Source organism: Lithobates pipiens, unplaced genomic scaffold (genome assembly GCF_037356315.1).
Source record: "Lithobates pipiens isolate NorthernLeopardFrog02 unplaced genomic scaffold, aLitPip1_a1.2 Scaffold_22, whole genome shotgun sequence".
In the NCBI taxonomy this organism is placed as follows: Eukaryota; Metazoa; Chordata; class Amphibia; order Anura; family Ranidae; genus Lithobates; species Lithobates pipiens.
In genome coordinates, this window is record NW_027507784.1 from 53,675,721 (window position 1) to 53,692,884 (window position 17,164).

Below are 17,164 nucleotides of genomic sequence, written 5' to 3' on the forward strand. Positions count from 1 at the left end.
GCTGACAAGCAGTAATGCCACATAAAAGTGACATGCTGCTTAATTTTTAACACAGCATTATGTTACCACATCTGTGTGTACTGCATTATGTGGGGTACATTGCAAAAGCAGAAGAGAAGCTCTAGTAGACCGTCAGAAAAAGTTATTCGACGTATGAAGCGCACGTTCTATCTCAAGGCCAATGAGCCAGATTCCCTGCTAGTGTGGAGACTACAGCACGTTGGCACGTCTCACAAGCTCCATCACCACCATACTGGGAAGCATATGTATATGAGCAGCCCCCCAGATAGTTTTTTATTTTTTACAACTGACCTCTATAGCTCTACCAACACTTTCTTCTACAAAAGCAGCATGTCTGTGGTCTTTCGCCAGGCGCTAGACTCTCCAATTTAAGATGAAGAGGTTGTATTGCCTATCAAAACACTAAAAATGCGCAAAAGACTGGGACCAGATGGCTTCTCAACCTCTCATAAATGCTCCACAGATATTCTAGGACCTCTTTTGTGCCAGGCTTTTACAAATCTCCATGACCAACATTCTTTTCAACCGGAATACCTACTAGCCAATATCTCTATGATTCCTAAACCCAACTCCAATGACACAAATTGGTCTAACTTCTGACAAAATATCCAGAATAAATGTCAATATGAAACTCCACTCCAAAATTCTGGCATCCAGGATGAACCAAGGCAAAGGAGCTCTTATCCACCAAGATCAAGACGCTTTTATTCCCATTTGATAGGTTAGGGACAATATGCATAAACGCTCTCCTAGTTGAGGTCTCTATGAGAAGAAACCACTTATGCTCTTTTCACTTGATATACAAAAGGCCTTCAACACCGTGTCCTGGCCTTACCTTTTTTTTTATACATTAGAGAAGTGGGGCTGTTCCCCAAGTTCTGCCTCTTAATCTAGAAACTTTGACTCCCCCATGGCATAAGTAAATATGCAGGCTTTAAATCCCCTTCTATCTCTACCAAGCAGGGAACCAGCCAGGGTTGCCCCCATCTCTGCTCGTGTTTGCTCTGGCTACTGAGCCTTTGGCCCAATTGATATGGGACTCCCCAGACATAAGCCAGTCTGTCAATAGCTGCATACCACTACAAGTTGAGCCGCTTTGTGAATGATGTCATCCAATCCTGACAATAGCCAACACCCTAATCTCCCAGCCCAATTTATAGAAGATCCTAATGCAGTTTGGCTTGCAGGTTAATTCCACAAAATCAAAAGCTCAAAATATGTTCCTCCCCCCACTCAGCTCCACAATCTTCAACAAACCTAATGGGAAAACCACAAACTACAGTTTTTGGGTGTTTATTGGATGAATAATTATTCTACTCTTCTTGAAGCCAGGTATCCCCCCATTAGTCAGGAAACTCAAATCTCACCTGCAGAATTGTCTACAACCTGTGCTGGTTGGGTATAATAGGTATAATATAGGTAAGTAAGGTAGGTACTTCATTTTTATTGTTGCTATATAGGGTCTTACAGTCACGGATTTCTGAATCTTGCATGAGCTCCATCCAAGGTCGGGTAATGTGTTTCATGTGGTGGGGCTGTAAACATGTTGTTTCAAACTAGACCAAATAGGGGGCTGGGCGTCTCAAACTTTTTGAGATATTATCAAGCTGCACAAATTTCTAAACTGACTAAGTATTATACCAGCTCTTAAACACTGTTTAGGGTTCATCTGGAAGTTGTTGGTTGCGCTCTCCTGTCTATTCATAACCTGTTGTGGCTGCACCCTTGGGACCGGAAAACACTTCTGAACCCCAACACACAGCACTGGGACAGTCAAGTATTCAAGAAGGATGCTCTCCCTCCAAATGCCACTATTGTCTATTATTTGCAAACCCTCCTTCCCCCAAGCCTTTGAACCCCCTGGGGTCTTCAAACATTTCCTTTACTCTTTGTTGACCCCCTAGAGCAGTGATGGCGAACCTTGGCACCCCAGATGTTTTGGAACTACATTTCTCATGATGCTCAACTACACTGCAGAGTGCAGGAGCATCATGGGAAATGTAGTTCCAAAACATCTGGGGTGCCAAGGTTCGCCATCACTGCCCTAGAGGATTCACCTACTTTATGGTACCTTAACCTCCAAACAAACACCAGTGACCTAAACTATGTCAGTAAGTGGGAATGAGGTTTACAGTTGTCTATTGACCATAAGCCCTGGGACCAAAGCTACCACAAAATCTTGCTTTTGTACCCATAATGCAACTGCGATTGAACCTAACTACAGAGTACCGATTCATTGGTCCCTACTAGACTAGAACATATTAACCCTAACGTCTCTTTGCATTGCTTACGTGGCTGTTCAGAGTCCGGCTCTTTTATTCACACATGGTGGACTAGCCTGGTGGTACAGCGGCTCTGGCAACAAGTATATGGCATGTTACATACCCTTTTATTTACAGAGCATTGCCAATGAGCCCCCTTGAAGCAATTCTCAAACAGAAACCAAACCCCAATTTACTCTCTTGACCCACATCCTTACAGCTAAGAAACAAAAGATAGCGAATGCCTAGCTCTCAAAACACATCTGTGTCTGAAGTTAAATCCCAAGTTCTTTGGACTTTGCTTAATGAAAAGCTGACAGCTAGGCTTAAGGGCAGTATGTTTATGTTTTGGCAAGACTGGGAACCATGGAATACCAACTACCTTCTATGAAAATTCCATTGCCGACTTTTGTATCTAATGCAACCACCACTTTTGTGTACTCAGATCTGAGCTCATTGTCACCTCCCCCCAGCTGACTCTACCTCCCCTCCTCCTTTCTCCTCTCTCTTCTTGCCCAGCATCACTCTGCCTCTTCTAAAATTTTTACCCTTCCTTTTTTGTTTCATATTGATTTGTGGGCAATATGCAGAACGTCTACTATTTAACCGATAGATCAGTGTAATATACTGAATGTTCTTATCGTCCCCAAAAATGTGTTGTCCGTTTTGCTGAACATTGTCTCTACATGTGAATTATTACTTGCACAAGCAAACCATATGTAACCAAAACTCTACGCTTTTTTCTTTTGCTTTATTTGTGCTTTTACTTTTCAAAACAAATTTACCTAATGAAAAGATTTTTCTATTTAATTTTTTAAATTGCTGTCTACCTGCTGGTTTTTACATCTGTAGATTTGTTTACAGCAAAATAAAAATTTGTGTATAGGCTCTAAAGATACAAGTGAAACTGAATTAGCAGTTATTCATATATCCCAGGGCTCAGTCTGGGGTTTCAATCAAAGGGAGCTGCAAAGCAAGCAACGTCTGCTGTACTGCCTCTTTAGGTAACCCATGGTGCTGTGGGAATCCTTTGTTAGGTTTAAATGTTCAAAATGCACACATGCTTTTAATATTATATACTGTATATACAAACAAAAAAAAATAAAAAATTATATATATATATATATATATATATATATATATATATATATATATATATATATATATATATATATATATATATATACACACACATACACACACACACTATATATATATATATATATTACAAATTTTAACTAATTTGTGGGTAAGCAAATCACTTCCATGTCTGCACTTCCAGACCCAGGATAAATGAAGCTCCCTGCTTTATTCCTCCTGTGGATCTGTGCTATCTTCTGATGCTTCTTAAATACTGCCCCCCCACAAGCCATCAGGAAGCCAGCTCTGACATGTGGAAGAAAAGTCTTGCCTCTACTAAGATGTCCAAATTCACACAGATACACAGATTCTACAATACTGGTTCTCATTAAACGGAGCCTGGCACTTCATGTTGTAAATTATACTTCCTCAACAGCTGTAGGAATACAGATTGCTTATTACTGATATACACACACCTGCATAAGAATGTACAAAGATGTGAGTAGATTAATAATTATGAGCGAATATTGGAAGCAGAGTGAGCTATGGCAGATAAAAGTACTTAATATTAATGGTATAAATGGTAAAAAATTGTGCTAATGATATTTATTTCATGTGAATAACAATGAATATAGGAAGATAGGCCCCGTGTTAGTGGGTACTAATTACAGATGACATGATTGCTAATAAATGCTTGCAAATACAACCAGCATATGCTGCGAACTGTTAGAAAAATAGAGTAACGTGCTAATAAATGCTTACAAAAGCAAAGAATTACACTTAACAACTAATACTAGTGAATGGTAATGAAAACTAATAAGAAAAAAAAAATGTAAGTAATAGCGGCCCTAAGAAAGAACACTGTGGGCTAATTAGTGTTACTGGTGGCTGGTTAGTGCCAAACACATATTACCCAGGAAGGCTAATTATAGAATATGGAAATAAGCTATACTAAGAAAGGAGGGACAGCCAACGCTGATGTGTGTTAACATGTGCAGTTTTATCAACAAAGAACGGGACTGGTAAGGAGAAAGTCTGCATATTAATGATTCAGGATGCTTGGGATGGTGGATAATTAAAAAGGGAAAGTCGAATGGTTTTTGGCTGATTGTAATCTAAAACTCATCCCTGGGTTTTTAAAAAAAAAATCCTTCCGTTCCCACATTATTCACCCTTCGCTAATCACAACTGATTTTTATTTATTTTTTTGTAAATAAAAACATCAATATGCTAAAAAACACTGACAGCCCTTCTCAGTCTTCCTTTTCATTTAAAATGTAGGGGGGTCCTTTTTTTTGTTTTGTTTTGTAAAGAGATATTAGATAGGTGTAGGTGTGTGTGGGGGGTGGGGGTACGGCAGGATTAATATTTTATTTTTTTGCCCAGCAGTTGGCTTTCATTTTTTGAAATGTACAAATTTACACCCAGAATTTGTTTATATTCATTTTACATATAATACACCGTTTATTTCTACTGTTTGAAAAGTTGTTGTGGTGTTTTTTTTTTTTTTTTTTTAATAAGGATAACCTCTGTAGCTGACTAAACCAAAAAGATTCAGCCATGCTAGGAGAGAGGAAGAGAGCGTGCCCCTAATCTGAGACTTTCAGGAGTCTGTTAGTTGGGCTGGATTTTCCAAAGAGGGGAAACAGCAGAAGGTGCTTACTTTCAGGCTCTCGCTACCCAACAGAAATGTTTAATGCAGTGGGCTATACATAGCTCTGACTCAGTTACTTCCCTTAAACAGAATTAGGATAAGCGTGTCCCGTGTCACCAACTGTTCACTTGGGTGCCATTTTTCCATAGTACATATTGTTATACAAGATCCACGAATTCCCTTATGAGACAGGGCGGTCTGCATTTTTTAGTACTGTGACATCCTGATCACACGATGGTGGACTATATGGAAGCCTTACTATATGCTGATGGAGTGTTTTAAACCACAGTTCTGGCAAATGCTGCAGCAACAGTAGAGAACCATGGTGGGTGGCTAAAATGTTCTCTGCCCATTTGATAAAATATTTACAAGATAAAAAATGATTCTGTCCTAAATGTGTAACAAATGTTATGGTAAGGGAAACAAAAAGAACCAAAATACTTTCCATCAGAAACATTGTGAAGTACAGCAGTATCTTCTCAAAGAAACTAATGGTTGGTCTATTTTTTTTATAACGTCTAAATTTGTAGTTTTTATGTAGTGTGTCTGGTGTGAACACCCTGCAGAGCAAACCAGATCCCAACCCCTCAACCATCCTGGGGTGCCAGTTTGACAGCTGGGTCAGAGCACCAAGAGCAGCTCTTGTGTGAATGAAACCTGCAGACAGTCTTTATTCATAAAAAAATATATAGTTATATTTTATGTTTAGGGTTTGGATGCAGATCAGATACCTACCCTCTAATCTACCCATAATGTCCGTTACAAGAAACTTGCAAGTTTCTTGTAACAATAAAAATAAATATACAGAACGGAGGTATAGCCTGGATGATTTTTAGCACCACATCCCCAAATATATATGAAAAAACACACAAGGGCAAGGGATCTAACCCTTAGGGACTTTAACTTTAAATGACTTTGTTTCAGTGCTAGTTAACATGAATTATATCTATGCATGTATTCAATTTATTTTGTTTCATGTATGTATCCATTTCATTTACAGTTTATCTACTAGATATACCAACTACTCCTGAGGAAGCTCACTTTCGGAGCGAAACATGTTGAGTGGTATATTTTATAAGCTCCATAAACTGTATCAAAATCCTTAATCAAAGAATGTGATTAAGTGTTTTTACTTATTTTTTACATTGTTTTGTATTTCTTGTGTATAATAAAAATTGGTGTTATTTTTACGCTATTTCCCTCTGCTTATTATCGTTTCTATTATGATATATTAGCACCTTGAAAGTCCCTAAGGGTTCGAATAAAAATAAATAATTATATTTGACCCCCTTATGCACCCTTCGATAACTTGCCTGTCTTAAAGCAGTTTCAGTCTCCTGTGGAAAAAATAAGTCAGCAGCTGACTGAGCAGCAGCTAAACTGTAGCTGCTGACTTACAAAAAACAGCCACCCACAATTCAGCAATGTGCTCACCCCAGTCAGTCTCACCTGCTGTCTTCTTTCCTCAGGCCAGCATCCTTACTATGGGCACCTGGCTGTGACAGCCTGCATGCAGCTTCACAGCTGCATGCACATAGTTAATGGTGGATGTAGTCTTCTTCTGGGACCTGTCACGTATCCCAGAAGACTGCAGGGGGGGGGGGGGGGACTTATGCTTTGATCGCCTAGGTGGAGTGGGAGAGGGTACCCATCCCCTGCTCCTCAAAAGTGGCAATTGTTCAAGAGGAGTGGGGGGGGGGGGACAAGTCCTTAAAACAGAACTTCCCATTTTTGGGTGGAGCTCCGCCTTAAAGTGTTACTAAACCCACAACAGTAAAATCAGTCTGTATATGCAGTAAAGCATGCTTGTTATACTCACTGTGGAACTTAAAGGGTTATTCTTCCGCATTGTGTAAAAAGGCTGTCATAGTTACATAGTTAGTCTGGTTGAAGAAAGACACAAGTCTATCTAGTTCAACCAATAAAAAAGGGAGTTAAAAAAAAAAATAAAAATAAAAAAAAATAAGATTCTGCCTTCACTGCCCCCCCGCCCCCATCCTTCTTTTACGGTTCCCACTCCATCTTCTGATAAGAAAGAGCCTTTTGGAGTTACTCTGAACATGCTCAGTTTGGTGTGTATTGCTAGAGAATTTTTTTTTATGGGGAGGGTGCATGTGATCAGCACAGGACCAATCAGCACTGTCCAGACAGAGGGTCAGGGGTCCTATAGCCTCATAGGACAGTCAGAGTAGAATGAAAACTCCCCCTACAAGCTTTAACCAGTGCTTGGCCAGCCACTGATATAAGTCACAAGACTGCTATATACTGCTGATGAAAAAAGGTATTTAGCAGTTTATATTTAGTAAAATAATAGCATTTCCATGTTCTGTGTACTGTGGGAGACCAGCTATAGTGAATGCAGGGTCCTGGGTTTAGTAAAACTTTAATTTATTACTCCCCTTATATTTTTTTTTTGTTTTGACATTCATATATAAACATTTTTATGGTTTATGTATTTTTGTTGTCACATTATTAAACCATTATTTTTAAATAATAAAAAAATAGCGCACTAACGCATTATAATTAAACCACACAAAAATAAATATGACCTCGCCCACGTACTAAGCACATAGCAGCACCCCCACCCCTGTTCAATTTTCCATAGACTAGAAAGGGGCAATCCTAAATCTAACCAAGGATAAGCGCCAATACCACTGCTTGCAACACATTTGGATGCCTGTTTACACAGGAAGAAAAGTACGGAGCCGCTTTAAATCCAAAGATGTTTTGGGGCTTATAGCAAACATAATAAGAAGTTGGAATGACAGGCAACATATCATCATTTAAAGCAAACTGACAGATTTTAGAACAGCTGTTAAAACTGCCCTGTGTAAATATTCAGAAGATGTAAATGCTCCCCACTCCAAACCTAAATGAAAAAAATAAAAAAAATAAAAATAAAAAAAACCCAGAAGCAATGCAGGATATAAGACAGCAAGATGAGCAATGTAAATCCTCTGTTTCAGACTCCGTGATAACTTCTGATGCAAATTTGTGCTAATTGGCAAATTGTTTTGGTTTTAAATGTATATTTATTGGTGTTTAAGTATACGAATTGAGCTATAAACACAAAGTATTTTTTTACAAAAACGTAAATGTTACAAATACTACCTAAATGGTGAACTTTTATAGTTCGTATTTGAGAACTACGTTTGATATCATTTTTTATTATTTCCTTACTGAAAATTCCACTATATGTATTGGTCATTCCATTGCATTCTGAGCTAATGCTAAATGTTAAAGTAGTTGTAAACCCATTACAACCACTTTAAACCTACAGGTAAGCCTAGATTAAGACTTACCTGTAGGTGCAAGAAATATCTCCCAAACCTAGAAGGCTTAGGAGATATTTGCAGGAATGGCGGCACCGATGTCTACGAAGCATGCGCCGTAGACATTGGGCGCAGGTGCACTGAGCGTGCCGTTTCTAACAGCGATCATGCCGTTAGTGGCGGCACCAGCGCGAATGTGCGGTAGTGATGTCATCACAGCTCTGGCCAGTCACAGCGCTGGAGCAGTGATACCTGGAAGTCACTCCAGGATAGATGGCGGCATCGGAGGAGGCGAACGAGGGCCGATGCCGGGGCTTTGATCTAAGGTGAGTAATTCATAAGGAGCTGGTATGCTATGCATACTAGCTCATTATGCTTTTGCCTTGTAGGGTGTATTTTTTTTTTTTAAAGAGGCTTTACTTCCTCAAAGTACATCTAAAAGCCAAAATGCAGTCTTCAAGATAAAAATAGGAAATGACCGTTTTGTTTTTTTTTTTTTTTTCAATCTGCGACCCAATGGAGTGCTTTCCCTTAATTTTCTTCCCTGTCGAAGCAACAGGAATATAGAAGAAATATCTACAAAGCGAGAGGGGACCCTTCTTAGATTTCACCGGAAAAAATGTTCACATTGGAAGATTACCCCCTTTTATTTCCTGTGGTGATGAAAACCCTCAAACCTGTGATAAATAGAAAGCAGTAAAAACCTGAGAGATGGACATTAGATTGTCAAAAGTGTTGGCACCTGCCTTTACACGCACATGAACTTTAATGGCATCCCAGTCTTAGTCTGTAGGGTTCAGTATAGAGTTTGCCCACCCTTTGCAGCTATAACAGCTTCAACTCTTCTGGGAAGGCTGTCCACAAGATTTACTAGTGTGTCTATGGGAATGTTTGACCATTCTTCCAGAAGAAAATTTGTGAGGTCAGGCAACGATGTTGGAGAGAAGGCCTGGCTCGCAGTCTGTGCTCCAATTCATTGAAAAGGTCTTCTATCGGGTTGAGGCCAGGACTCTGTGCAGGCCAGACAAGTTCCTCCACCTCAAACTCACTCATCCATGTCTTTATGGACCCTGCTTTGTGTCATGTTGGAACAGGAAGGTGCCATCCCCAAACTGTTCCCACAAAGTTGGAAGCATGAAATTATCCAAAATGTCTTGGTATGCCGACACCTTAAGAGTTCCCTTCACTGGAACTAAGGGGCCAAGCCCAACCCCTGAAAAAACAACCCCGCATTATAATCCCCCCTCCACCAAATGATTTGGACCAGTGCACAAAGCAAGGTCCATAAAGACATGGATGAGTGCCTTTGGGGTGGAGGAACTTGACTGGCCTGCACAGAGACCTGACCTCAACCCGTTAGAATACCTTTGGGATGAATTAGAGCGGAGACTGAGCCAGGCCTTCTCTCCAACATCAGTACCTGACCTCACAAAATTTGCTTTTGGAAGAATGGTCAAACATTCCCATAGACAGACTCCTAAACCTTGTGGACAGCCTTCCCATTAGAGTTGAAACTGTTATCGCTTCAAAGGGTTTGCCAAATAAATATTTAACCCTACATACTAAGACTGCCATTAAAGTTCATGTGTGTGTAAAGGCAGGTGTCCCAATACTTTTGGTAATGTAGTGTATATCATAAACCGTTTGCACACTGGATGTTTTACCAACTCTCCTAGACACCTTTCCTCCTGGCAGCTGTTTTTGGGTAGAAAGAATGCTTGATGACTGTAAACTCATGTAACGCGTTTCGTCACTTTAAATTCTTAGACGGTAAGTCATTTCATTGACCAGAATAATAATTTATTCTTGCGACTGAAACAAATAAATGCTCAAGCGCTAAATTAACCTAGCGCTTTGGCATGTCGAGTGTTTTTTCCGCCAAACCTCTGCTGCTCCTGGGCACACCAGCTGTGTACTGTGTATATTCTTTTCTGCCTCTAAACTCGTCTAAGTGCCTAAGTGTGCATGGACACATAGGCTAAGATGCAGGCGCATTTAGGAGCAGGGGGGAAAAAACAAAAGCAGAACATCCCTAGGAGCAGCACTGTGCATGAGACCTAAAGTGCACAAGAGGTGTAGTTGGCAGCTCAAGGACAGGAAGCAGCTTCTAGAGAGGGGGTCTCCAATCTACACAATTTTATCTGGCCCACAGCTAGGGACAGTGGAATATCCTCAATGTGCATTTATTGAGTAGTAAGGTCAGCAGAGGCTGCCTATGGTCTGTGCTTCAACACCCCCAACTCGGACCTGGACTTTGCGGGGGGGGGGCAGGTGCAGTGATGTTCAACACTTATAGGGAACGCAATGTAACAGGAGGCTCTGATAAGGACCCTGTGGCGTAAAGGGGGACCTTGATGAAAGAAGGTTGGAGGGTTTCTGATGTAAAGAAGGCGCTGATATAAAGGGGACTGAGATCGGGACTCTGATTTAAAAAAAACAAAAAAAGAAAAAACAAGAAAAAACAAACAAACAATCTAATGGGGACCTTACACCTTACATATAAAAAATACCATACAAAATGCCTTTCTAATCTAGGATAGCTTATGGTGGAAATTTAGGACATATGTCAGGCTGCTTCTGCTCCATTTATCCCTGCTGAGATTTCCTCTCACTTCCTGTCCCCATGATATCTGTCACCAGAACCAGAAGTGAGAAAAGAAAGCTTTCCAATGGAGGAAACACCATGGTAAACACCTGACAGGGGTTCCTAAACTTTACACCCTAGTTTACACCCCCCCCCCCCCCCCCAAACCTTCCCTCAAAGGTCTCCATTGTGTTTTATTATACCTTTTCCAAAGTTTTGAGGGCAGTCTTTTGACACTGCAGGTCCCATTTCACCTCAACTTGGGCAGGGTGGTCCTTACTGATTTAGAAGGTGAAGGAGACATGATGACCAGTACAATGCAGGGCGCTGTTGTGAAAGGGGTCCCATGATGTCCTGCCTTCACAGAAGAGTCCTCAGTCTGCTGCGGATAATGATGCTGGACGCCATTTAAGCCAGAAGACTAAGGACAATCTTGTAGGGAAGGGGGGTTACTGTGGGGACAGCTCTGGATTTTAAATAAGTATGGCAGCCTGAGCTTTTTTATTATTATTTTTTTTTATTTTTTTTAACAAAAGGTTAGATTACATTTTTTTGTTAAATCTAACCAGGAATTAGGCTTTATATTCTTTCCCTCTCTTTCCATGTCCATTTACATTGCATGTCTAGGAAGAGCCACCATCATAGTCAACAACGTTTTTACTTTACCTTTCATTTTCACTGAAGGCAGAAGCAGCAGAAAGGTCTGGATTCAAGTTTTTACTTCTCATCTCAGAAAAAAAAAAAAAAAAGTACACCTTAACAAGCACGAATAAGAAAGCATTTCAGTTCATTCAGTTTTGTACGTCTATTTCAGGTTCATCTAAGACTGACGGGAGGTGCCGAAAAACATCTATATTCTATGCTGGTTTAAAAACATTGATAATTATGAAGTATAGTCTCAGTCAGACAGGAATAAATGGATGGATATGATTAGACAATAACAAAGAGATAGAAATAGACGGTGCAAAGCAACACCAGAAAATCTATTGCAGTGTTATACCGCCTCCTACTGGCCAACCAATGTATAATTCACAAATGGATGATGAAGGTTTTAACTGGATAGCTGGAGGCTGGCTGTAGTAAGAAAGATCAGAATTGATTCTCACCTCCTTTATTGAAGATTATTAGAGCAGCTGATGTCTCAAAAAAAAAATCAGACCGCATTTAAAAATTGCAAAATGGGAGGTAGCACTCTACTGGATGTCATAAGCATGCAAAAAAAAAAAAAAAAAAATATATAATGCCAGTAACTTACAGGCCTGTGAGCTTATTTAACGAGAACCCATAGTGTTAAAAAGGATAGCATCATGAATAGGAGATAGGGATAGAAAGATTTGATTATATCCCACACCTGTATCCAGATCATCCCATTCCATCCCATCTGGGTTCATCTTTTTCCACCTTTATCAAAATTGATTGAGGGCCTGTTCACACCAGTGGCAGCATTATAGTGTGTTGTGAAGGGAGCAGTGCCAGTGCACTGTAATGATACAACACGCTGTTCACTTCTTTTTAATTTAAATGTTTCAACAGGACAATTTTGTTTATCTTTATGCACTGCAGCGTCTTATGATGGGGTGTAGGGAGTCGGTGAAAAATTGCCTTGTCTATGCATTAAGCAAGCCTGCCCAGGGCTGCCTATTGCATATGGTGTGAATTTGCTCTAAAAAGGAGACTGAAAAATACCTATGATTTTTTTGTAATTTCGTATTTTTCAATCTAAAATCCAGAGTATCTAGACAACTGGAGTATCTTACTGGGATCAGATTTAATTGAACATTGCAAGTATATAAATGCGATTGTTGTAGATTTATGAGACAGATTTATATTATATATAGAAAGAGCAAGAGTACCTGTGCTTCATCCATTCCATTTGCAGATACACTATATTATCAAAAGTATTGGGGCGCCTGCTTTTACACGCACATGAACTTTAATGGCATTCCAGTCTTAGTCCGTAAGATTCAATATTGAGTTGGCCCACCCTTTGCAGCTATAACAGCTTCAACTGTTCTGGGAAGGCTGTCTACAAGGTTTAGAATGGTCAAACATTCCCATAGACACACTCCTAAACCTTGTGGACAGCCTTCCCAGAAGAGTTGAAGCTGTTATAGCTGCAAAGGGTGGGCCAACTCAATATTGAACCCTACGGACTAAGACTGGGATGCCATTTTTTGCCAAGTTCCTGTGCCTGTAAAGGCAAGCATCCCAATACTTTTAGTAACTTAGTGTAGGTTATATATGATCTCCCCAAAAAGATTGGATGAGGCACAGGTGCTCTTTCTCCTTTATTTGATCTTGTTTAACAAACGATACATTTGAACAAACGTTTTGCAAGTTCACAAGTGTTATATCAACATATATACAATTTATTTTTAGTTTAGTTCTATGAACATAAATTGGAAGACAGCCAAGGAACCTAAAAGTGGAACTAAAGTAAAATATATTTACCTCTGTTCCAATAGTCCGATGTCCCTTGGTGGCATCTTATCCCCAGCTTCTTCTGGGTGATAGGTCTGACTGTCTTGATCGGCCGGCGCCGGATGATGTCACGCCCGCGGCATGAGCAGAAGCAAAATCATCCCTGCACACAGCTACTGTTTCAGAATATAAATTAGGCTGCACATGGGCAGTTCAGTATACTTACTATAGAAGATTACAAAAAGGCAGGTACATTTATTTTATTGTAGAAAAGACACAGCATGTCTGCAATAAAAGAACCTGCCTGGCCGCAAACTTTTTTTTTTTCAACTTTAGTTTTGCTTTAAATGATAATTGCACCAATGCAACACATTTTTTTAGAGATTGAACCAATAAACTATATAGGAAATAAGGAGGAGCCTAAGAAAATACCCAATGTGGCAGAAATGCTGATTTCAAAGCAGACTCCAGCATCCTGATCCCTTAGTAACTATGCTGCGATTCCGTACTCTTCTCTTCTGACCTTCTAGATACCTAGATATTTGTCACTGTGTTATGGGTGCATTGAAAAGAACCTAAAATTTCAGAAGGTCCCTGTTCCTTTACAAACCCCATGTTGTGCTAAATACTGAGTGGTGGCTGCAACAACCCATGAGCACCATCAACCAGGATTGGTCTGGCCAAATACATTGATAGATTGGTTAATATTGGTTAAGCCATAGCTACGGCTCAAACCTCAAGCTGAACCAGGCTGAATTGGTAGATAGGTGAAAACTGGGGAGCTGTTTGTCAAGTCCAGTATTTATCACAACAGAGGAGTTGAAAAGAACAAATGACTGTTTGAGACTTCAGATCTGGATTAAACTGAGGCTGGGTTCACACCAATGGCATCATTAGGGGGTGGCATTTGGGGCTATAGCCCCGAATCTGTGACCCATAGCCCGAGTCTCTGCAGGAAACCCCAAGGGGAGGGGAGGCTCTCTGGGGACCCTGATGCCGGGGGGGGGGGCTCTCTGGGGACCCTGATGCCAGGGGGGGGGGCTCTCTGGGGACCCTGATGCCAGGGGGGGGGGCTCTCTGGGGACCCTGATGCCAGGGGGGGGGGGCTCTCTGGGGACCCTGATGCCGGGGGGGGGGGGCTCTCTGGGGACCCTGATGCCAGGGGGGGGGGGCTCTCTGGGGACCCTGATGCCAGGGGGGGGGGGCTCTCTGGGGACCCTGATGCCAGGGGGGGGGGCTCTCTGGGGACCCTGATGCCAGGGGGGGGGGGCTCTCTGGGGACCCTGATGCCAGGGGGGGGGGCTCTCTGGGGACCCTGATGCCAGGGGGGGGGGGCTCTCTGGGGACCCTGATGCCAGGGGGGGGGGGGGCTCTCTGGGGACCCTGATGCCAGGGGGGGGGGGGGGCTCTCTGGGGACCCTGATGCCAGGGGGGGGGGGGGGCTCTCTGGGGACCCTGATGCCAGGGGGGGGGCTCTCTGGGGACCCTGATGCCAGGGGGGGGGGCTCTCTGGGGACCCTGATGCCAGGGGGGGGCTCTCTGGGGACCCTGATGCCAGGGGGGGGCTCTCTGGGGACCCTGATGCCAGGGGGGGGGGCTCTCTGGGGACCCTGATGCCAGGGGGGGGGGCTCTCTGGGGACCCTGATGCCAGGGGGGGGGCTCTCTGGGGACCCTGATGCCAGGGGGGGGGGGGCTCTCTGGGGACCCTGATGCCGGGGGGGGGGGCTCTCTGGGGACCCTGATGCCAGGGGGGGGGCTCTCTGGGGACCCTGATGCAAGGGGGGGGGGCTCTCTGGGGACCCTGATGCAAGGGGGGGGGGCTCTCTGGGGACCCTGATGCAAGGGGGGGGGGCTCTCTGGGGACCCTGATGCAAGGGGGGGGGGCTCTCTGGGGACCCTGATGCAAGGGGGGGGGGCTCTCTGGGGACCCTGATGCAAGGGGGGGGGGCTCTCTGGGGACCCTGATGCAAGGGGGGGGGCTCTCTGGGGACCCTGATGCAAGGGGGGGGGCTCTCTGGGGACCCTGATGCAAGGGGGGGGGGCTCTCTGGGGACCCTGATGCCAGGGGGGGGGCTCTCTGGGGACCCTGATGCCAGGGGGGGGGGCTCTCTGGGGACCCTGATGCCAGGGGGGGGCTCTCTGGGGACCCTGATGCCAGGGGGGGGGGCTCTCTGGGGACCCTGATGCCAGGGGGGGGGCTCTCTGGGGACCCTGATGCCGGGGGGGGGGGCTCTCTGGGGACCCTGATGCCAGGGGGGGGGCTCTCTGGGGACCCTGATGCAAGGGGGGGGGGCTCTCTGGGGACCCTGATGCAAGGGGGGGGGCTCTCTGGGGACCCTGATGCAAGGGGGGGGGGCTCTCTGGGGACCCTGATGCAAGGGGGGGGGGCTCTCTGGGGACCCTGATGCAAGGGGGGGGGGCTCTCTGGGGACCCTGATGCAAGGGGGGGGGGGCTCTCTGGGGACCCTGATGCAAGGGGGGGGGCTCTCTGGGACCCTGATGCAAGGGGGGGGGGGCTCTCTGGGGACCCTGATGCCAGGGGGGGGGGCTCTCTGGGGACCCTGATGCCAGGGGGGGCTCTCTGGGACCCTGATGCCAGGGGGGGGGGCTCTCTGGGGACCCTGATGCCAGGGGGGGGGCTCTCTGGGGACCCTGATGCCAGGGGGGGGGCTCTCTGGGGACCCTGATGCCAGGGGGGGGGCTCTCTGGGGACCCTGATGCCAGGGGGGGGCTCTCTGGGGACCCTGATGCAAGGGGGGGGCTCTCTGGGGACCCTGATGCAAGGGGGGGGCTCTCTGGGGACCCTGATGCAAGGGGGGGGGGCTCTCTGGGGACCCTGATGCAAGGGGGGGGCTCTCTGGGGACCCTGATGCAAGGGGGGGCTCTCTGGGGACCCTGATGCAAGGGGGGGCTCTCTGGGGACCCTGATGCAAGGGGGGGCTCTCTGGGGACCCTGATGCAAGGGGGGCGGGGCTCTCTGGGGACATACACACAGGTATATTACTGTATATACATGTGTATGCCCGCCCAAGCATATGACTTTCTTTACTACGCTGCTATGGGCTCTAGCTCTAGATCTTTTGTAGACCTAGCATTGTCCCTGGTTCACACCTATGTGAATTGGATGCGGGTTTCTCCACATCCAATTCGCATAGCAGGAGATTGTGACCGGCTCTCTATGTAGCCGGTTCACATATCTCCGGGGCGGCTGCCGAGTGCACTGCACAGAAATTCAGGCAAAGATTTGGCCCCGATTCATCCCTGAAATGGAGAACAGGGACACAGTGTTCCTGTGTGATCCACGACCAGTTTAGGTGTGAACCGAGCCTCACTATTCACTGTGAAAGTTGAAAAGCTTCTGCATTACTTTAATTACTATTTCACGGTGAAGAATTGTGTTTAAACAATGCCAGTAGGCTGTTAATGTTGAAAATGATTGAAGTGAGAATAAACCTTCAGGTTTTTTTTTATAGCACTTTCAGAAGAAGAAGATTTCAGAAGAAGAAGAAGAAGATTTCAGAAGAAGAAGAAGAAGATTTCAGAAGAAGAAGAAGAAGATTTCAGAAGAAGAAGATTTCAGAAGAAGAAGAAGAAGAAGATTTCAGAAGAAGATTTCAGAAGAAGAAGATTTCAGAAGAAGAAGAAGAAGAAGAAGATTTCAGAAGAATTTTCAAGAAGAAGAAGATTTCAGAAGATTTCAGAAGAAGAAGATTTCAGAAGATTTCAGAAGAAGAAGATTTCAGAAGATTTCAGAAGAAGAAGATTTCAGAAGATTTCAGAAGAAGAAGATTTCAGAAGATTTCAGAAGAAGAAGATTTCAGAAGATTTCAGAAGAAGAAGATTTCAGAAGATTTCAGAAGAAGAAGATTT

The 17,164-nt window shown here is 43.9% G+C and overlaps 1 protein-coding gene across 2 annotated transcripts in view; it reads right to left on the reverse strand.

Moving 5' to 3' along the window:
- The window catches only part of TANK (TRAF family member associated NFKB activator), a 149,087-nt gene that overhangs the window by 29,274 nt on the left and 102,649 nt on the right, over positions 1 to 17,164 (reverse strand). For both annotated transcript variants that reach the window (XM_077447592.1, XM_077447591.1), the window contains exon 7: positions 11,539 to 11,600. In XM_077447592.1, the coding sequence (XP_077303718.1) occupies positions 11,539 to 11,600 (62 nt within the window). The remainder of the gene's footprint in view (positions 1 to 11,538; positions 11,601 to 17,164) is intronic.